This window comes from Ahaetulla prasina, chromosome 1, assembly GCF_028640845.1.
Source record: "Ahaetulla prasina isolate Xishuangbanna chromosome 1, ASM2864084v1, whole genome shotgun sequence".
Lineage (NCBI taxonomy): Eukaryota > Metazoa > Chordata > Lepidosauria > Squamata > Colubridae > Ahaetulla > Ahaetulla prasina.
The window spans coordinates 58,139,206-58,162,975 of NC_080539.1; the positions used below are offsets into that span (position 1 = coordinate 58,139,206).

At 38.0% G+C, this 23,770-nt stretch overlaps 1 protein-coding gene across 1 annotated transcript in view; it reads right to left on the reverse strand.

The window, feature by feature from the left end:
• Positions 1-23,770, reverse strand: part of USH2A (usherin) — a 587,033-nt gene that overhangs the window by 11,546 nt on the left and 551,717 nt on the right. The window contains exons 62-68 of the mRNA XM_058169610.1: positions 22,207-23,723; positions 21,277-21,592; positions 11,368-11,577; positions 9,701-9,939; positions 8,092-8,309; positions 5,268-5,444; positions 384-467 (exon numbers count right to left, since the gene is read on the reverse strand). Of these exons, the coding sequence (XP_058025593.1) occupies positions 384-467; positions 5,268-5,444; positions 8,092-8,309; positions 9,701-9,939; positions 11,368-11,577; positions 21,277-21,592; positions 22,207-23,723 (2,761 nt within the window). The remainder of the gene's footprint in view (positions 1-383; positions 468-5,267; positions 5,445-8,091; positions 8,310-9,700; positions 9,940-11,367; positions 11,578-21,276; positions 21,593-22,206; positions 23,724-23,770) is intronic.

Sequence of the window (23,770 nt, forward strand, 5' to 3'; positions counted from 1 at the left end):
TTTTTGTCAAATTGAGGCATAAAATTAAAATATAAAATTATTTCCACAAAAAAAAAATAACAATGTGTCCATTTATTTGTACTGATCCATGTTGAGTTTGATTTGTGTACAGCAAATATTAAAACTGAAGAGAGCTGTTAGTATAAGGGGATACAATTGAGATATTTGTTCTTGATTCATATTTTTATGATCTTATGCTTCATAAAAAGAACTGTATTATAAAAGAACTAAAGCACTAAAGATATTTTGCATATTTTATAATGCAGAGATGCAATTAAGAGAATAAAACATTTATTCTATGGACTAAGTGCTTCATACTTGCAGCTAATAATTATAACAAAACTACCAGACACAGTCATAAGCAATTTTTAAAAAGTAGTTACCAAATCCAATAGCAGCATTGTACTTGATTACTGGTGTTACAGCACTCCCTTCATCAGTGATGCAAGTCACCTGAAACAAATAAACTGAAAAGAAATTAAGAATTAAAAATGAGCATTATATAACCTCTTATATTATTATTTCATTTGCATGTCTATCCTTTTTATCTTGGAAGGCATAATATGCATTGATATTCTCTCTCCATACCTGGAAAATTTGCAAATGATCGTTCTATCCTTTAATGAGATGCAAGAGTCCAGACAGCCACAAGACAGCAGCAAATATTTTTCCCCCCGTTTCTTGTGTGTCACTGAATGTTCCCCTGGATTTTTGTAATCCAGAACTGGAAGTGATCCTAATACCTGTACCCCTGAAGTATGCCACCAAATACCAATAAAATGTATTTATCTTTGGTGTGTCATTTAAATGACTCCCCATAGATAAAGGGAAGAAGTAACAACCAGCAATGACTATTGCTTCTTTTAATTGCTACTTTCTTGCTATAGTTTGGCAAAACCTGAGAACCACTGAAGCCCCGTGAGCTTTAACATTTTTTTTCTATTTTAATCACTAACTTAAAAAGTCAATATAATCATGGGAGATGCTCATCAGAATCTCTTCTGGACTATCCTTTTATTACAGTAGTATTTCATCAGTTTGTATTATTCCCCTCCCCCCAATGCAGTCTACTTTCTTACAAAGTGCATAAGTTCAAAAGCTAGATGTAGGTATCCAAGAACATTAAAAATGATGGGTAGTACATATTTGGCCAAAGGCTAAGTTTGGTGAGGTGGAGAGGGAAAAAAGCTCCACTTCTCTATTCTCGCACCTATTCCTAGGCAGAGATACCAGTAGTTTGATTCAGTAGTGGGTTCCACTTACCTTCGCTACCAGTTCCGAACTGTGAGAGCATGTGCGCGCGCGCTTGGTTTGATCACACACTGCACTTCTGCGCATGTGCAGAGTGTCCGTGATGACGTCTGGGCGGGTGGGTGGAGCCTCCCGCCACCACCACTACCGGTTTTCCTGAACTGGGGTGAATTGGTAGAAACCCACTACTGGTTGGATTCTTGCATTGGCAACTTCAGGATGGAATTGTCAACTGTTGTAAGTAGGACTTATTTATTTATTTATTTATTAATCATATTTATATACCGCCCTATCTCCCGAAGGACTCAGGGCGGTTCACAGGCATTTAAAAACATATAAATATAAATACAGAATAAAAACAATTAAGAAACTTATTTTAAAGCCCGTTAATTAAAATATACAAATAAAACCCAATTAAAACCCATGAATTTAAAACCTAGCTCAGTCCTGCACAATTAAATAAGTATGTTTTAAGCCCGCGGCGGAAGGTCCGAAGGTCCGGAAGCTGGCGGAGTCCGGGGGGAAGTTCGTTCCAAAGGGTGGGAGCCCCCACAGAGAAGGCCCTTCCCCTGGGCGTCGCCAGACGACATTGCCTCGCTGACGGCACCCTGAGGAGACCCTCTCTGTGAGAGCGCACGGGTCGGTGAGAGGTATTCGGTAGCAGTAGGCGGTCCCGTAAGTAACCCGGCCCAATGCCATGGAGCGCTTTAAAGGTGGTCACCAAGACCTTGAAGCGCACCCGGAAGGCCACAGGTAGCCAGTGCAGTCTGCGCAGGATGGGTGTTATACGGGAGCCACGAGGGGCTCCATCTATCACCCGCGCAGCTGCGTTCTGGACTAACTGCAGCCTCCGGATGCCCTTCAAGGGGAGCCCCATGTAGAGAGCATTGCAGTAATCCAGGCGAGGCGTCACGAGTGCGTGGTGACCGTGCATAGGGCATCCCGGTCCAGAAAGGCGCAACTGGCGTACCAGGCGAACCTGGTAGAACGCTCTCCTGGAGGCGGCCGTCAAATGGTCTTCTAGAGACAGCCGCTCATCCAGGAGGGCGCCTAAGTTGCGGACCCTTTCCATCGGGGCCAATGACTCGCCACCGATGGTCAGCCGCGGATTAAGCTGACTGTACCGGGATGCCGCATCCACAACCACTCTGTCTTGGCGGGATTGAGCTTGAGCCTGTTTCTCCCCATCCAGACCCGTCGGCCTCCAGACACCGGGACAGCACTTGATAACCGTTGGGGTGGTCCGTGTAGAAAAGTACAGCTGGGTGTCATCCGCATACAGCTGATACTTCACACGAAACCACTGATGATCTCACCCAGCGGCTTCATGTAGATGTTAAACAGGAGGCGAGAGAATCGACCCCTGCGGCACCCACAAGTGAGGCGCCTCGGGTCGACCTCTGCCCCTGTCAACACCGACTGCGACCGGTCGGAGAGATAGGAGGAGAACCACCGATAAGCGGTGCCTCCACTCCCAATCCCTCCAACCGGCGCAGCAGGATACCATGGTCGATGGTATCGAAAGCCGCTGAGAGGTCTAATAGGACCAGGGCAGAGGAGCAACCCCTATCCCTGGCCCTCCAGAGATCATCCACCAACGCGACCAAAGCCGTCTCCGTGCTGTAACCGAGCCGAAACCGGACTGGAGCAGGTCTAGATAGACAGTTTCATCCAGGTGCAAGGGAAACTGATATGCCACCATACTCTCTACAACCTTCGCCGCAAAGCGAAGGTTGGAGACCGGACGATAGTTACCTAAAACAGCCGGGTCCAGGGACGGCTTCTTAAGGAGGGGCCTCACCACCGCCTCTTTCAAGGCGGCCGGGAAGACACCATCCACCAAAGAAGCGGTCGTAATCGCCTGGAGCCAGCCTCGTGTGACCTCCCGGGTGGCCAGCACCAGCCAGGAGGGGCACGGGTCCAGTAAACATGTGGTGGCATTCAGCCTACCCAGCAACCTGCTCTTATGATTGACCTGGAAGCTACAAATAGCATGGAACAAAATAGGTAGTGCAGCCTGGAGTATATACTATCACATTGGTATTCACTCTCAGTGAACATATAGATTTTCTTAAAGATGATCTGTCCCTAACCTGATCTGCATTTATTAGATTTATGAAAGCCACTAAATTAGTTTCAGTGTTTTAATGTTGGCAGACAAAACCTCAAAACAATTACCTAAACCAACATTTTCAATTAGAGCAACCTCATAGATATCTAAATGATCTTTAGAGATGGTCAGATCTTCCATGCTGTATTTTGCTGTTCCATGCTGATGCAGAGATGAACCTTCTTGGTGGTAGCGGTTGTCCTATGGAATAAGCTCTTTTTTATGGTATGTCAGTTCTAGGTATTTAAGGCATCTCTTGAATCCTTACAGTGGCATTCTCTACCCATTAGTTTCCTCAAAAATTCCATTTCCATTCTGACTGATGAATTGAATAGAATAGAATAGAATTTTTTTATTGGCCAAGTGTGATTGGACACACAAGGAATTTGTCTTGGTGCATATGCTCTCAGTGTACATAAAAGAAAAGATACGTTCATCAAGGTACAACATTTACAACAAAATTGATGATCAATATATCAATATAAATCATAAGGATTGCCAGCAACAAGTTATAGTCATACAGTCATAAGTGGAAAGAGATTGGTGATGGGAACTATGAAACGATTAATAGTAGTGCAGATTCAGTAAATAGTCTGACAGTGTTGAGGGAATTATTTGTTTAGCAGAGTGATGGCCTTCGGGGAAAAACTGTTCTTGTGTCTAGTTGTTCTGGTGTGCAGTGCTCTATAGTGTCGTTTTGAGGGTAGGAGTTGAAACAGTTTATGTCCTGGATGCGAGGGATCTGCAAATATTTTCACGGCCCTCTTCTTGATTCGTGCAGTATACAGGTCCTCAATGGAAGGCAGGTTGGTAGCAATTATTTTTTCTGCAGTTCTAATTATCCTCTGAAGTCTGTGTCTTTCTTGTTGGGTTGCAGAACCGAACCAGACAGTTATAGAGATACAAATAACAGACTCAATAATTCCTCTGTAGAATTGGATCAGCAGCTCCTTGGGCAGTTTGAGTTTACTGAGTTGGCGCAGAAAGAACATTCTTTGTTGTCCTTTTTAATGATGTTTTTGATGTTAGCTGTCCATTTGAGATCTTGCGATATGATAGAACCCAGAAATTTGAAGGTTTCTACTGTTGATACTGTGTTGTCAAGTATTGTGAGAGGTGGAAGTATGGAAGGGTTTTTCCTAAAGTCTACCACCATTTCTACGGTTTTGAGTGTGTTCAGTTCCAGATTGCTTTGGTTGCACCACAAGGCTAGTCGTTCGACCTCTTGTCTATATGCGGATTCGTCATTGTCTCGAATGAGACCAATCACTGTTGTGTCATCTGCGAACTTCAGTAGCTTAACAGATGGATCATTGGAGATGCAGTCATTGGTATACAGAGAGAAGAGAAGTGGGGAGAGCACACAGCCTTGGGGGCCCCCTGTGCTAATTGTACAGGTATTTGATGTGATCTTGCTTAGCTTCACCTGCTGCTTCCTGTTTGTTAGGAATTGATAGCCAACCTTGTGTTCATAAGCTCAAGGTAGTGAATATTATGCTTCTTTCTCTTACTTTCTCCTACTTTTCCTTACAATAAAAACCCTGTGAGGTAGCTTGTGAAGTCACCCACATAGTGTGCTTACATGGTTAAGGTTTTCCCACCCCTAGACCAACACCTTATGTTGTTCTCTTAAGATTTGGTTGGCATTGCCTGCTATTCTTTGACCGTGACTGTGAAACCGAAACAAAATGAAACAAGCAGGTACATCCCTCAATCAAATGGCTAAGGAGCTCAGTGTTAAGATATGGTGAAACATTTTTGGAAGCTGCTTTAGTATGAAATTGATTGCAAGCTGCCTTAATGGTCATCTGATCAAGTCATGGAGGAATAAGTAATTTAAATAAAGCTGTGCGCATAAGACACATTGCCCTAAAAAGCAAGATGAAAGATGAATATTCAAGCTTACTTTTGTCAGTTGTCCTTGGCAAGTACAGTCTGGTATCAGAGCCACTGTAGATGCGTTGCCCTCCTTCCATTAGCACATATTCCTTCAGAAGCCCATTCAGTAGGAAGGTGTGACTCCAATCCAGGAAGATGGTGGATAAGTTTCCGATTATGACGAATGGAGATTTGTACAGAGGTACTGGCAAGAAAAAAGAGAAGCATTAAGACAGTAAATACATTGATATCCAAATCACTAGCTACTGTTTTATGGATGTTTACTAGGAAGACAACTCTTTCTTTCAATAAAATCTCAACTGAAATCACAAGCTTCCTTGTTTTCTGTGAGACTCTTTTGTTAATACTTAATAATTTTTAATCAATCAATTAATTTTAATTAATCAATAGCCAACTGGACTATTACATTTTAGAGGGGACTTCAGTGTTAATTATAAGAAAGAAGCTATCCAAATCATTAGCTACTGTTGTATGGATGTTTACATCTATTATTGTTCAGTCAGTACTTTCAAGCAATGGATGTTTATCAATTAAAATATAAAAAAAATGTTTCCAATGAAATAAACAAAATTCATGGATGTTCCCATTCCAGACTCCTGTGTGTCGTTTTTGGGAAATGATGACATAGAAAAAAAAAAAAGGCTCAGCAATAGTGTGAAAAAAATTATTACTGGGGCTGAGCAATGCTGTTAAAAAGTATTCCCAAACTAGATCCCTCCCATAAAGATGATACATAAAGATATAAGGCATTTTAGTTGACATCCTTAATCCCAGGAATTCTATCTACTTTTACTCTGTGTTGCTTTACCTTTGTCCCTATCTGTCATTTACCATCCTATAGTTTATCCCGGTGTTTCTCAATCACAAATATCTGTGAACTTCAATTCCCAGAATTCTGGGAATTGCCAAGGATGATAAACTCATCTATCCACTTTTATTCTATGGTTGCTGTTGCTGGGTTTTTTTTTTTTTTGAACTTTTCAACTCCCCTACCAGCCTTTCCCCCTTATCGTCATTCCTACAGTCCTGGGAATGTATCTTTCCTCTTCTACTTCTTCCCTTCTTCTTGAAGTCTGCAGGTGCTGTTTGGTGTTTAGTTTCATTCACATTTGGTGGCTGTTCCTCAGAGACGTCATTCAAGTCTTCCTCCTGTAAAATTCTCCGCCTGGCCTACCTCTGACGTCTGTATTGTGTTTCAGGGTTGCTGGACTCAGTTACAGCACCACAGACATTATTGTGGCTGTTGGCATAATAACTGCTATTGTATACCTTCTAACTGCTCTCAATGAGCTGGTCCTTGGTTGTCAGTTGTTCTCATCTGGAACTGCTGTTGCTTCAGCTCCAGTGCATTCAGTTCTTCTGGGTCTGCTCCCTTCCTATCTAGTTTCCTACCTACCTTCTTGTTCTGTCCTGTTTCTTCCTTTTTCCACCACTGCTACACTTCCTCTTTAGTCAAGCCCCCCTTTTTTAAAGAGCCAGCACTCCAAATAAGGCATGGGAAAAAGAAGGAGAGCAATGTTATATGTCCTTTCTCTCACATTCCTCCTCAAGTTTTTCCCCAAAACATTAAAATGTCCAACAAACACTCTTAATAAGAGTAAACTAACTGAATCTGAAAAGGATTGAACTTTGGCTACAGTTGAAGTAACTGAGACTATTACATAAATGTGACAGGAAAGTAAAATAGTTAATTTCAATAGTAATAAATACATATTTTTTCATAATACATATTTTTAAAATGTCATGATAGTGATGGTCTTTCTACTCTTATCAAGCTTTCTATACTTCTTAGGAAATATATTTTTCTACATTTTTAGAATGCTTTCCTCTCAAAGCATTTATTGCAAAGGTAAATGAGCTCACAATATTACAATATGATACATTGAACCATTCACTTAATTCAATTGTCTAATTCATCACTGCCCAGGCAAAAAGTATGCAAAAGGAAAGTAAGAACTTTTCCCTGAGTTTGTGCTAAACAAAGAAGAAAAAGGATCAAGAAGTGACCTTGTTTTTTAAATATGTTCAGAATCCGCCAAAGAAAGCAAAAATTAGACCATCTGAGCATCTTGCAACAAATTTTTTAATTATTATTGGAAGAGACTTTTATTGGATGAAGTTTAACACTGAATAAAATTATAGGAGATTGGCTAAAAAGAAACTTAGTAGGGTAATATAATCCTATTTCAACTGCTTTTGTTTAATTTTATTTCTAACATTGGAAAAATATGCCCCAACGATAGTAAAAGTTTTCTGATTTCACAAGCCTTTAACATACCACAAAAGTTGCACAGTCTTGAAACTATGTAAACAACTAAAGGTTTTGGCAAATTTACTTAATTTTTCAATTTCACATTTTTACTCACTTTTCATTTTTGCAAGGAACAAGAAAACCCGTTTACTATAAACTGTAGAAATAGTAAGACTAAATTATGAAAACTTATAGATTGGGCATTTTCAGTCATCTGTCCATGTTTTAAAAAGCTACCAAGTAGGTAGAAATTAATGGCATTTTTGAAAAGCCAGTTAACAAAAATCCTATTAAAAGAAAAACAGATAAAGGCTTTTCCTTGCTATATAGCAGGGGTCTCCAACCATGGCAACTTTAAAACTTGTGGACTTCAACTCCCAGGAATTCTGGGAGTTGAAGGCCACAAGTCTTAAAGTTGCCAAGGTTGGAGATCCCTGCTATATAGGATACCAGTTACATAGCCTCTTTTACCATTCTAAGAATTTCAGGTTAACCCCTAATGGTTATGACTGGAAAAAAAGCACTCTTAAAAGTGATGGAAATCAAATGCAAATCCTTATTTTTGTCTGTACAAACTCACCCTCTTTTTCAGTAGTAAAAGTAATCCATTCTGAAGTAGCACTTCCAACTGAATTGTACGACACCACTCTCAGTTTGTATGTTGTATAAGGCTGAAGGTCACTCACACTGGAATGCCGGTTCTTTCCACTATATCTCACTTCGATAGGTCCAGGCTTACAAACTCTTTCTATGGACAGTAACCAAGGAAGACAAAATGTGTACATGTGGAGTTCATATCTATAAGAAAAGAAATCAGCATTAATAATAAACACATCACTTGGGTTTGCATATGGCTTTCAACTGTAATATAGCTTGCTTCTGGCTTAGGTGATGAGCAATCCATTCACATTATGATGTATATGTGAACCAAGGTAATTTAACTTACTAAATTATCAAATGGTTTATGGTTTGCTTAATAAATCATAGCTAAGCAAACTGTAAACTATCACAATACATGAAGTCAATCCTTTCTGGCAATTGTGAGTTTATCCTTCCCAATATCAAATGCTGATTAAACTGAAAGGTTGACATATCCAATTTAATTGCTTTAGAGTTCTATATATCCCATTCATTCTACTTATGTGCCTGTGCATGATTTTTATAGGAAAATGGTATATCATTATTTCAGTGAAGCAGTGGAGTAATATTTTCAATAATTAGGGATGAATAAAGATAAATCCCATTGCCTAGATTTCACAGTGATATTTTCAGAATCAGCATCAAATTGTAATTCATACTATATTTCAAAAGTCTAGATATAAATACATGTTAAACGTTTAGATTCTACTAAATATTTTCCCCAAATTATGAATGTAAAAATAAGACCTAATTTAACCTGTGTGTGTTTTAATGCACTAGTTTTAATCCATGATTTTCCTTTAAAATTCTGTTTTACATTTATGAAGTGATTGTAGAAGGGAAGAATCTATTTAGCCATGGACTCACTGATAAAGCTATATATAAATAGCAACAAATTATTGTTATTCTATGTATGTTTTGGGAAAAAAATGATCTCAATTCAGTAAACATGGCTATTTGTAAAGAATCTAATGAAAGGCTGAAAACTAACTAGCTAGTTAATGTTGGATTAAGGAATTTAACACAGTTAAACACAGGGGATCATCTTTTTGAACATTTAGCTAGTTTGTCTATAGTCAAAGTGCCAAGCTAGAATCCAGAAAACTGATTTCTACTCTCACCTTAGCCATGAAAACCAGCTGGATGATTTTGGGCCAGTACCTCCCTTTCAGCCAAACCCAATTTACAGGGTGGTTGTTGTGGGAAAATAGGAGGAAGCAGACGACTATAAGGTATGTTCACTACTTTGAGTTACTTATAAAATAATGAAGGTGGGATTAAAAAAATCTAAACAAACTGATGTCCCATTTTTTTTAGTTCTATAATGATTATTACATATATTATCAAATTAGTTTTGTACATCAAAGTGTACAAAGTGCAGAGAAGGAAAGGGGTTATACACAAATACACAGCTTGCTTGGTGAAGGAAGAGAAAGAAAGGCACAGAAAAAATGAGAGAAGTGAGGGAAAGGATAATGAGCATTACTAAAGCAATAGATAGGTCTGAGTTCCCAACTATAGATTTTAGCTGATTATAACTGAGCTGTTACCTTCTCACAATGCCATTGGGTTCCTGAGGAGCATCCCACAGAAAAGAAGCATTTCTTGAAGTCAGGTTCTGTATATAGGGAGAAGGCTGCTGGCTGGGTGGAGCTGGCTGGGTGGTGACTTGAGCCATCGGTCCCTGGCTGCAGCAGTTGAAGCATGTGCACGCTTCAACTCCAATAGAATAAGTGGTAAAAGGTTTGAGTCCATGGATCGTCTGCTGAGCAGTAGTTCCTTCTGAGAGCTGAAAATGACCGAACAAAAGCAGAAGTAGACACTGACATGCAAGTAGTCTTATGTACTGCACAATGCTCAGCTGGACAAACTACATATTTGTTCATTTGATGTTTATCCTGTCTGTGCTTTTTTTTACAACTCAAAAAGGTGTATTTGATGTTCCCTCTTTCTATTTTCCCAACAATAACAACAACAATCTTATGAAGTATTATGATTATGTATTATTAAGTATTATTATTATGAAGAAGGGGCCTCTGGTGGCTCAGCAGACTAAGTCTGTCTGTTATTAACACAGCTGCTTGCAATTACTGCAAGTTCAAGTCCCACCAGGCCCAAGGTTGACTCAGCCTTCCATCCTTTATAAGGTAGGTAAAATGAGGACCAGATTGTTGGGGGCAATAAAAAGTTGACTTTGTATATAATATAAAAATGGATGAAGACTATTGCTTAACACAGTGTAAGCTGCCCTGAGTCTTCAGAGAAGGGCAGGATATAAATTAAAAAAAAAAAAAGTAGGTTGGTCAAAGACACTCAGCCAGCTTTCCTGCCAAGCCGAAGACTAAAACTCAAAGCCTCCCAAATTCTAGTCCAATACCATAACCACAAGACTCTGCTGTCTGTCTGACCTAATCCTAGATAGTTTTAGACCAAAAAAAGGCATTCCTAAGAAGCAGTGACTAAGCCAGACCCTGAACAGGATGGACATGGTTGGCAATCAGTAATACTTCCACTTTTTTTTTTCATCTCCAAAACTGCATATATTTTGACAAATCCTATAATCTTTCTTCCCTCACCAGAGCCCTCTTTGAGGGAAAAGTTGATTTCATTTATTTTCTAATTTTACATCACTAATAGTTAAAATCTAGACTGAGATATGCAAAATGAGACAGTGAAGATCTTGTGGGGCTTTTGAATACAGATGGATCATAATTTGGAACATAACACACCAGATATCATGGTTGTTGAGGGCCGAAGTGTACAGTTTATTGAAATCATTGTACCAGGAGAAGCCAGAGTCGATGAAAAAGAACTGGAAAAAATCATGAAATATCTCAACCTGGCTATCGAAACTAACGTTTATGGATGAAACATGTAACAGAGATACCCATTGTCATCGGGGCACTTGGTACCATGTCCAAGAATTTTACAAAACACATCAAGAAATTGCAGCTTCCTGCAATAACACCAGTGGAACTGCAAAAAACTGCGCTATTCAGAACATCATATATTTTAAAAAGATACTTGGTTGATACCTAGGATGCTGGAAGGAACCCGTATCAACCATTAGCACTAGTCAATCGTATTTGTGACACATTTTTAAATGTTTAGTTGACTGAGTTTCATTTTTAATGATTAAAAGAGATAACAACAATAACAACAACAACCACCATTGCCACAAATTTCATCAACTCAAAATATTTTGATTAATACGTACCACCTTTTCCTTTCCTTTGGTGCTATTGGAGAAGAACCTGTAGAGGGTGATTATTCCGTTTGGCTTTAGAGGAGGACGGATGTTGACTACAGCAGAAGTAGAAGCTACTGTTTCAAACAAAGGTGCAGGAAGTCCTTGAGGAGGGGCTGGGCCAGTCTTACATTTTGTCCAATTGCTAGCAGTTCGGCCAGCAGAATTAACTGACCAAATCTGAAAAACAAGTGTTCATAACAGACCTAAAACATCCTTCCAGGAAAAAAATCCAAATTGTCATTTCTGCTTTTGTTTATTTAACTAAACTGCTCAGAGCCCCTCTATGAGAAGGATGGGTGAGTTTGCTATAAAAAAATAATAACAGAGAATGCTTCAGAACAAACTGAATTTGGGAAATGTTTTTGTAGTCTGCATCCATATTTATTTGACTACCATGTTTCCCCCAAAATAAGACCCAACTAGAAAATAAGCCCTGACATGATATTTCAGGATGCTCTTAATATAAGCCGTACCCCCCAAAATAAACCCCAGTTAAAATCATCAGCCAGAAGGATGCATTATTTCCCCAAAAATAAGACCTAACTGGACAAATAAGCCCTAATGCGTCTTTTGGAGCAAAAAATAATGTAAGACCCAATCTTATTTTTGGGGAAACATGGGTATTTAGTTATTGTCTTTGCCTGGTGAGTCTCAAGGTGGCTAGAATGAGACAATTATCTTGCCTTGAAATGTAATTTTAGATGTCATCTATGGCCAAGAATTTTTCCCCAGGTCCATCTTGTGCACCAAATGCATCTCTTCCTGGATCAGGAGGCCCTTCTGATAGTCCCTCATTTCCTACTCACTCCATGACTCAACTACTGCAATGCACTCTATATGGGGATGCCCTTGTAAACAACTCAGAAGCTTCCATTTCTGAATCAGTGGTGGAATGCAGTGGTACAGGCAGTGATGGTCAAGCCTCAGTCTGCCCATGTAATAATTCTTTGTGAGCTGCACTGGTGATAGTTTTTTTCTGGATGCAATTCAAGTCTGTTATGAGCTATAATCCAGGTATAGGAAAAGGTTGTTTGAAGCTACTTACATGCTGCAGATATACTAAATTTAGATTTCAGTAAGGCATTTGATAAAGTAGACCGCATCCTACTTCTTGATAAGATAGAGGATATTGTCTATCCCACATTATTTTATCAGATGGATTTGCTAATCAACTTCACTCAGCACGTGGTTCTTAATGAAACTATACATGGAGGGAAATATGTAGGGTTGTTCCTCAAGGTTCTGTCTTGGGCACAATGACCTTCAACATCTTCATAAATGACTTAAATGAGGGGATTGAAGGGGTGGTCAGTAAATTTGAGGATGATACAAAACTGTGGGAATTGCTAACGTTTGGAAGATAGACTTAAAATTTAGAAGGATCTTAACAGACTTGAGCATTGAGTCCTATTCAACAAGATACAGATCAGTGGTAAGAAAAGTAAGGTCCTGCACTTAGGCAGGAAAAGCCATATGCATAGGTACAAAATAGGTGGCAGCTTTTCAACAGTAGTAACTGTGAAAGAGATCTAGATGTCCTTAAATATGAGTCAGCAGTGTGACACAGCTGTCAACTAAGCCAATGCAATTCCAGGCAGTATCAACAAAGGGATAGTATCAAGATCACAGGAAGTGATAATACCATTCTGATGACACCATGTTTGGAGTATTGCATCCAGTTCTGGTCACCATAGTAGAAAAAAGATGCTGGAGCCCTAGGAGGAGTTCAGGGAAGAGCAACAAAGATATCAAGAGTTCTGAAGACTAAATATATGAAGAATGGCTAAAGAAACTGATTATGTTTAGCTTAACAAAAAGAAGCCTGAGAGGAGACATGATGGCAGTCATCCAATACTTGAAGGGCTGCCAAAAGAAACTTGAAGCTCTCTTTTAAAATTATTATTATATTTAAATATTAATAACACTGGTAAGTGTGATTTTATATTTTCACTGTAAACCAATGGTTTGGCAGCCAATGGACTAGGAAATTAAATAAAATCAAAACAAAAGTAAGTTTATTTAAGGATTGTACAATTTTAAAGGATCATCATACATGTCAACATTTTATTAATATCTCACATGAACAACTTTCAGGACTGACTTTCTATCTGAGTAAACGCTACCACAGTATGCTTGATATTACCTTAGAATCATAGGGTTAGAAGATTGAAGGGACTTGGAAGATTTTCTAGTCCAGCTTCTGCCCAGTGCAGGAATCCTCATACTATTCTGGACTGTTCCTGAGATCCTCAAATTTTGGAGCATTCACAGAAGCCTAGAAGGCAGGCTGTGAGAGATTTAACAGCTCTCACAGTCATCAAGTCCAGCAATCTCTCCTGTTTGTTCAATGTTTGTTCAGCTTACTGCTGAATTATTTAATGTTACACTGAGTAGCATGGAAAGGTTATAACATAGAAGTGCAGTAAAACTTCTAGCATTCCTGATCATTTTCATGAGGTCAGTCAGCTCAAGTCACAACCCTCCTTTAGTAGCATAACATATTCAGTCCAGAGTGCCACCAGTAGTAAAAAAAATATCTACGGAGATCATAAGAGAACTGGAACTAGTTGTATGTGAAATGTTAAGGACCCTGGCCTGCACCCATGAATCAAACTTATCCATGCTATTAACATTTAAATATAATAAACGTATAAATAATATGTGTTATAAGCTTTTGTACTTAGCAAATCAATATATTCAGCCTACTCTTAGCATTTTGTTTATTCATCTTCAGCTGATTATACTGAACATGTAATAAGTTGATAATATTGCTAAACTGATAATAAAGCAACAAATATATTGCCTAAGATACAACCTTTACTAAGGTTTTGCAAGTATTTTATGATATTATCTTAATCAATGCACATAAGAAGGATTCCAAGATGTAATAGCTAAGAAAGTGTCTAGTTCAAAGCTCTTCTTTGGAGATGGCTTTGTTTTTGTCAGCTTCACAAAACCAGGGTGATCTGCACACTATATGAAACTCAGCAGTTATTAAACAAGACCTGCAACAAATCTGCATGAAAATTAAATTTTACTTTCATCAAGGAGAGAATAAACATATGGGAGGATGTTTAATCTTATTTATCAAAGACCATTTGTATAATTAAACACGAATATCATAAAAGGTTGACTGAGGTCATGATTTGCATGAGTAAGTAATTTGTAGAATGTCAGGTACAATAGATGGAATAGATGGATGTGTGAATATATAGGGTTAAATTAGACTCAATAATAGTGAAACACACAGTGATCAATCAGAATGATAGATCTAAATGGCAATACAAGGGGACTGTCTGTGTGATTTTGAGTATTAAGTATTCCTTAGTAAGCTTTCATGTCGAGCAGTTCTAACTGTACTAAAACTTGCTCTTACACTATCTCCTAATTTTCTGCTGTAAAATTTGAATTTATTCCAAGTTTCAAAGGAAGCCAAAGGTCCTAAATACTTTCATAAATGAAGATTTTTAACTATGTAATGGACCTTGTTACTGTGGATCTAGCTTCAACTGCAACTGAGAAGCCACTAGTAGATCATTGGTGCTAGACGATTCAAGAAAAGAAACCAATTTTAGTTTCCTCAGCTATGCAACTGATGCCTCAAAGACATATTTAAAGTATTCTGTTGAAGTCATAAGACTATTCAATTGCAAGAAGATGGCCATCTTTTTTAAAAAAAATTTCAGGGATCATACTGTTTCTTTGGAATTGTTGACTCTTAAGTAAATTGTGTGACTTATACTGTATGCTTATACACTGTCTGAGACTGAAAGTAGAGTACAAGAAAATTAATTATATGTTGGAAGGAGGAGGAAGAGGAGAAGGAATAATAATTGCAAAAGACAGCTTTTCTTTGAACAGTTTACATGCTAAGATGATATCTTTAATTCCATAAATCACACATCTATCCCAGGTCCTTGGGAAGGACTTGATAGGTGGATAAAAATGCCAAAGCCAGTCTAAACATCTAGCTGGCTGTGTGATGAACCATAATAATAATAGGACTCCAAGTGAGGCATTACTTTGACATAGTAAATAAAGTACCTTGGGTGCAACCCCAAAGCAACTGGAGCATCATTTCAACACCATCAGCATTGACAAAATCACTGTCATTATAAAAGGCAGTTCCAGATCATGAGAACATACCATTGCAATATGGGCCGCGGTGTGGCTCAGGCTGTAAGAAGCCTGTTATTAAACACAGCTGCTTGCAATTACTGCAGGCTCGAGTCCCACCAGGCCCAAGGTTGACTCAGCCTTCCATCCTTTATAAGGTAGGTAAAATGAGGACCCAGATTGTTGGGGGGGCAATAAGTTGACTTTGTAGATAAATATACAAATAGGATGAGACTATTGCCTTACACAATGTAAGCCGCCTTGAGTCTTCAGAGAAGGGCGAGATATAAATGTAAATTAAAAAAATATATTATATAAGTTAAAAGTTACTAAAAATGAAACCTTTTCATACAATTTCCAGGCTCGGAAACAAAAGTGTAATATTCAAGTATCATACACATTCAATTATTAATATAAATTCATAGGAATCAAATCATTCACCTTTCTAAACAATGGCATCAACTGAAACATTTATGGATGAATGTGACATGGTAAATATGTTCATTGTATCCAAATTATTGTAGATTATCTTCTTGTGGTTAATGTCCCTCTATTTAAACAAGTTGCCTTGTAATAAAAACTTTCTATATTTCAATATCAGTATCTAAAAAAATTTTTGGATAAAAAAAATAGGAAACTTTTGTCTGTCAGACAATAAAACCTGGTGACTGAACTCTGGACATAAATGCCACACTAAAACAAAACAAAACAAAACAAAACAAAACAAAACAAAACAAAACAAAACAAGGCAAGGCAAGGCAAGGCAAGGCAAGGCAAGGCAAGGCAAGGCAAGGCAAGGCAAGGCAAGGCAAGGCAAAAGAAAAGAAAAGAAAAGAAAAGAAAAGAAAAAACAAAACAAAACAAAACAAAACAAAACGCACCTTAAAAAACAGTTTCTACAATTGGTTGATTTTGTGACAGAAGGATAAAAACAGATATTTTTTAAAAAAATATAAAAAATAAATCAAAGCTTCAGACAAATTCAGTTCCTTTTAAATATTTCATTGCATCCATAACTAACATGGATGTTTACCTCCCAAAGACAGACAATTTAATAATTTGTTCCTATTGGTACATAATGAGATAGTTAAAACACTCCCAGGAGAGAGATAAGCAGATATTAAAAGGTCTTTCCAATACCTGCACTGACTAAGGGCAACAGTTAATTCAATAGATTCGATCAAAATCACTACTTCTTTCAGGCTGCTGATTTATTACTTTGGCTGTAGTTAGTCATCACTCATTTTAGTTTGCTTTTCAGAGCTCATAAATTATGCGGTATAAATAAAAAAGATACAATCAAGGAAACCATATCAATTCACATAACAGCCAGGGGATGTATAGATTCCCATGGCACTCGCAGTAATGTCTTTTTAAGAGACAGGCCTATCACTTTGTTCAGGTACGGCAGAAACAAACAATCCAAGAGGTCTTGCCCTAATGAAGAATTAGCAGGCTCATAACTACTGTATCCGTATGTATGAATTTATCATAATTAAATAGGGACTTTTATTTACTTGAGCAATTGTGCAAAGATTAATCACCAACTTCATTGTTGTACAAAGATTTGAAAAGGGTAAAGATAAACAAAAGCAGGTATTTTTGTTGAGATTTATTTTCTCCCATCTCTGCTTCTGTTTCTCTCTGATCAGTGGTGAAATCCAAATTCTTTTACTGCCGGTTCTGTGGGCGTGGCTTGGTGGGCATGGTGTGGCTTGGTGGGTGTGGCTTAGTGGACGTGGCAGGGGAAGGATACCGCAAAATCTCCATTCCCTCCCCACTCCTGGGGGAAGGATATAACAAAATCTCCATTCCTACCCCACTCTGGGGCCAGCCAGAGGTGGTATTTGCCGGTTCTCTGAACTACTCAAAATTTCCACTACCAGTTCTCCAGAACCTGTCAGAACCTGCTGGATTTCACCCCTGTCTCTGATGTTTCATATAGACCAGCCCTCACTAAGCTACTCCAATTGGAAATTAGCTTGACTAAAGACCAATCAGGAGTCAGCAAAGCATAAACAGCTATAAATGAGCAGTCAATCCCTGCTCAGTTGCCTGTTATTTGCATAGTAGGTCATTTTTCCTCTGAAGATACCTACCACTGTTGCCAGAAAAATATCAAAAATCTGTTGTTTTAGACCACTGCCATTAAACCCTGAAGCCAAATCTGCCCAAGATGCTTCATATATCTGAATAAATAAATTTCCTGAACTGAAATCCAATATAAAAACAATTCTGCAGAATCCCCCCTCAAAAAATGCTCCATAAATCAGATGCCACCAATGAAAAGGCCTTGCTGATGATTAGTATCTAAACTGAAACATTTTTAAATTAAAGCATATTGCATAGGATTTGCATTCATCTTTGTACTCTGTCACATTGTAAAATTAAATTGTTGAACCCTTGAGCATGACCACTGATCTTTGTGCCATAAGTGGATCTCTAGATTGCAATTACTGATTGCAATTCTTTGTGCTTCTTTAGAAGATATCCCAGGTAGCCTTTGAATTTTAGGGGTCAAATTAAATTGTGAGAAAACCTGTGAGTTATTACAAATGCATAAACAATATGTAGTTGATAAACCTTTTGTCTCTTCTATCCAAATAGGCTACTGGCATTATTTGAAAACTGTGAAAGCTTGTCTCAGAGAATGGGATGTAAGACACTGTAAATAATGACATTCCTTGCCCATCTGTAAAAAGTTGATACTTAAGCTTACATACCTTTATTCGAATAAAGAAAGAACAAATGATTCTCATTTATTTCATGGCCATTGTTCTTGTTGATACTATATGAGTTTTCCATGATAGCATTTCAGTAAACTCAATACCCAACACTTAAATAACATCACTTGTTCTATCTCCTCACAATCTAGTGCCCATCTATGTCTCTTTGGTCTTTTAATAGATACTTTATTTTATTTTATTTATTTTATATTTAATTTTGTCATAACAATATACACAAGCATCACACAAAAAGATTATATGTATATAAACATATATATGGGGAGAAACAAGGAAGTATAAGCATATATATATAAGAAAAAGAAACAATAGGACAGGAACGGTAGGCACGTTTGTGCTCTTACGCATGCCCCTTAAAGTCTTCTTAGGAATGGGATGAGGTCAACAGTAGATAGTTTTTGGTTAAAGCTTTTGGGATTATGAGAAGAGACCACAGAGTCAGGTAATGTGTTCCAGGCACAGATAACTCTGTTACAGAAATCATATTTTCTGCAGTCCAAATTGGAGCGGTTGACATTAAGTTTAAATCTATTGGTTGCTTTTGTATTATTGCAGTTGAAGCTGAAGTAGTCTTTAACAGGACGGACATTACAATAGATGATTCTATGAGTTAAACCCAGGTCCTGCCGAAGGCGACGGAGTTCCAAGTTTTCTAAACCTAGGATTTCAAGTCTGGTGGGATAAGGTATTTTGTTGGTTACGGAGGAGTGGAGAACTCTTCTTGTAAAATATTTCTGGACACTGTCACCTTAGTTTTTCAATAACTTATCTGTAAGTATGATTTCCTGAAGTAAATGACAAATTCTATCAGGATTCTTTTCATACCAATTAATGTTGAAATGACCACCATGTTGCCTGGTGTTTTGTCCGTCTCTCCTTTCTAACCTGGAATCTTTAGTGTGAAAAAAACTGTTCCATCCTAAAATGTTTCTCATGCTGCCCTAGATTAAAGGGTTTGTTAAAGCTTCAGAAATAAAAAGAAGAAAAGATACTATCATTTCCCACCTTAGTTGTATTGTTAATGTCAGAACCATCAAGCTAGATTCTGAAGACTGACAGCATTTTTTTTTTAAGGCCTTCTTTCCATTTCAGGAAATTTACTTGCATTTAAAACTTTACAGCCAACAAACATGGCTCTGAGAGAGATACAGAAGAATCAATATGATACTTAATGAAAAATAAATCTGGGTTTCATCAAAAGTCAATTCCTACACTTATGAATTAGAGGTCTCACAAGCAATATAAATACATTATCAACAATAGTAAGTCTAAGAATAGCTCCCTGAGGGATGCTACATATGACATCTGCGAAAGAAGAATAGGGGCTTCCTTTTTTTCTTTCACATAAACACCTTCTCCATTTCAGAATAAAACTGATAATTGCTAACATATATGGCTTAATGCATCACTAATTAATTTCAAAGTAGCTATTAATAAAGACTTCATTAATAAAACAAGCAAAACAAAAATAAGTGAGCAATGGCTTACAGTTTATTTGAATTCTTATTCAGAGTGCTGGTGAAATCTATCTTTGTGGATGCCATACAATGCAATTAAACTGTATATTTCTGCATAACATGTGAATATGCATTTCAACGACCCTCCCCAATTATCAGCAAGTTTGGAATGTTTGATAGTTTCAGTGGTGTCATTTTAGTAAAATCTAAATTTGAGTGAAATCTTCAAAAAGAATGGATTTAATTGCAGTAAGAATTTTCAAGTAATTTGGAAGCAAGGTAGATAATTGTACTTTTGCTTCAACCTAAATTTTAAAAAATGTAAATCTTTTCTAAATATGGCCTTACTTTATTGTTCAATGTAACATTTGGCAACAGCATTGTGCAAAATCATAGGTTGTCCTTGATACAGAGTGTTACAGCCTGTGTAAATGCTTTTAAAAGGAGGCATGCTAGAAGAAATATCCAGATTCCTAATATTTGAATAATTAAAACTAGAAGGCTGAATATATACTAATAACATTTTCCATAGGAAACACATCATTTGCTTGAAAGGTCAGATATTGTCATAATTATTAGCCACAGTGTCAGAGATTAGGAAAAATAGGGCAAATTGGAAAATATGTAAATATCACTTAGATCCCCTCAGCCAGCTTACAGTTTGCCAAGATTTCATAAAACTTCTGGTTTTGCTGCCTGCATGTGTTTGTTATAACTGCATAAAACCCATCAATTTAAGTATATCTTCTCTCTCTCTCTCTCTTTCACTCACTCTCTCAGATAGAGATTCCAGCCTCTAATGTGAATAATGTATTCCAGAAAGCATTCTAGCAGTCCTCTCATTGTTAACTTGTGGAAGCTCAAAGAAAATGTCATCAAGAGAAATAGGAAATCAAATAATCAAAGAGCCACCATCAGTGATGGAACACGGGCTTTCCTGTGATGTCAAGCATTCCTCTGAAACTTGCCTTGTGCAGTCATCTATATCCCATGTGTAACTATGCAGACTCATAAGAGGCATCCAAAAGGTTTTGGTGAAAAAACTTGTCCAAGTTCCCAGGGTCCCAATTTATCCAGCTCAATAGACACTAGGAATAATTACTGGAATTAAAGAACCATTGTTGCCTCTTGGTTGTGACAAGTCTACAAGGCCTCTGGATATGCTCTCACTCAGATAATATGCTAACTGAAGTACTCTTTATGGGGACTAAGTCAGCCAACAAGACAAGACAGAGAAATAGATACACACAAAACACCCCCTCCCCATTTGTATATGCCTAGACTCTGTGCAGAAAAGAGTTACATCTGCATCAGAACTGGAGTAGAAGGCACTCATATCCGTTCAGCATCATGCCCCTGGGAATCTGTCAGCTTTGCTATATCACAAAACAAGTTCATGTATAAAGAGGAATTGCTATGCCATCTCGAAGCACTGTGATCCCTAACAGTTCTTAGAGCAAATAATACCCTTGCTAAGATACTGTATATTAACCATTTGATAAAGAGAATTTCTCAGTGAGATGCCCAGAAATTTTCACAGTAATCTCCCATTTTCATACCTGATATTCATATTCGGTGAAAGGCAAGAGTGTGTCATCTTTGAATGAAGTGGATGAACCATTATAAACAAGGCTGACATTGTGTTGATTGGCTACCGGCTGTCTTCGATAAAGCTCATAATGTAAGATGTCTCCATTTGGGTGCTTCGGGCCAGTCCATACAATGGAAAGAACAGTCTGAAATCCATCAGGACTTGACTGGACATCTATGAAAGGAGCTGGCTGTATTTCAGGGGGTGCTTCAAGAGTTTGTATGGATGACCATTCACTGTGAGTGCAGCCCAGAAGACTGCAAGCTTGTACTTGTACTTCATACCTTTACAAGCACAAACCAGAAATTAGGCAGTAGAATCTAGGCTTTGCACTACATATAAAGGTGACATAAAATGCATATGTTTCACCAGACTAAGTTTGCAGACATTCAAACAAAGAAGAAATGCATTCCTTTAAAAAGACTGGACTGTAATTTAAGATCTTTTGGTGAATAAGAATCTAATCATATGAATTGAAAATATTGGGATACTCTCATCTGGGCAGAAAAGAACACAATATTAAATTTGTTAGAAATATAAAATCTGATTGGCAAAGGCTAGCTATAAAAGAAAAACAACAACCTGATTAACTAAATAAATTTAGTCAACAATACTTACAATGGACAAACTAATACCCTGTTTCCCCCAAAATAAGGCATCCCCTGATAATAAACCCAATTGGGCTTTTGAGTGCATGGCAATAAGGCCAAGTGCTTATTTCAGGGTTCAAAAAAATGTAAGAGAAGGTCTTATTTTCAGGGAAACATGGTATGCATGCACCTCCCAGCTTTTTCATGGATGCAGTGAGCTAATCTTATGCCTTGGGAAATCAATTTATATTCTAAAGTACAAGATTTCCTTCCCCATTTACTCATTACAGCATCTGCTTACAACATACCTGTGATAGGGTTTTAGTTCTGTTAAATTGTAAGACCTTCTTCCAAAAGAATCGTGGAATGAATCCAGATAAATCACTTTCTTTTGTGATTTAATAGGTTCCCGAAGAATGATAGTATAATTGATCAGGTTACCATTAATCTTTGCTGGAGGATCCCAAATAACCAAAATTGTCTGTGAGGTCAATGGATGCAACAGAGGTGGAGACATTCCAGATGGGGCAGATGGATTGGTTCTTATCTTGGCTATCTGACTGGTGACGCTCCCTTGACTGTTGTTTGCAGTAACAGTATAGATGTATTCTATTCCAGGAGTTAACATGAAGTCCTTATAGTGTCTATCTAGACCTGAATAAACCAGCAATCCATTCCTCCTTAGCTCATAAATCTGGATTTTACCATTTGGGTTATTGGGAGCTTTCCATGTAATTTCTAGAGAGTCTGAATCTGTCACTAGTAACTTAGGGGGATCTAAGTTAAGAGGAGGTGCTTCCATTGTCCAAGCAGTTTGGGATGCACCCACAGTGCAGCCTCCATTGGTACAGGCAACCAATTTGATGTCATATTTAGTATAAGGTTGTAGATTCATTACTGTCTTGAATAAACTCTTTCCAACATATTGTTCTTCACCATTCAGCTTTAAAATGTACTTTATGATTTCACCATTTTGAATTTGGGGTGGCGACCAAGATACATTAATCTGGGTGGAATGTATACCTTCTAGAGTAGGAGGGCTGACTATTGCTGGGGCTGCCTCTAAGGTCTGTATTCTGGAATGGTCACTAGAGCAGCACCCTCCCAGGGTACAAGCAGTTATTACATAATTGTATTCTGTATATGGAAGCAAGCCTTCATCAGTATAATTGAAGGTTGAAGCATCAAAGCTAAAAGGATAGGGAACATCATTTCTTTGGAGCTTATATGACAGCAGAACACCATTGCTTTTTTCTGGAAATGACCATGAAATCCATATTTTGCTAGGATTTTGAGGTATATATGTTAACATGGGAGCAGCCATGCCTTCTGGGGCAGCTTGGCTGGTTTTTGCAGCAGACCAAGGACTATCAGTGTAGCCTGCTGAATTCCAGGCACGTATTTTATATTCGTAAGTAGTCCACGGCTGCAAATGCTGAGCATGATATACAAATGCAGTACTCCCAGTGTTATATTCTGTGAAAACAATGTTCTCTTCTTCTGTCGTGCTGTTTTCCCCTGAAGCATTTTCTTTGGTGTGTCTGTGAATAACTTCATAGCACATTATTTTTCCATTTGAATTAATTGGCTCAGACCAGCTCAGTTCAATGCTGGTTGCATTCACCAAATGGATTACGGGAGCCATTTGAGAAGCAGGAGGGGCTGCATCTGTCCAAATTTGCTGCGGCGAAGAGCGAGTGCAACCAGCAGCTGTACAAGCTTCAAGAAGGAGAGTGTATTCAGTGAAGGGCTCAAGACGTCTGAAGAGGAACTGACGAGACAAACCGCTGTATTCTAGATTACCATCATTGAAAATATTGTAAATCTGAAAGGAAAGACAAAATCCATACATTAGCAGCAAGACCATTACTG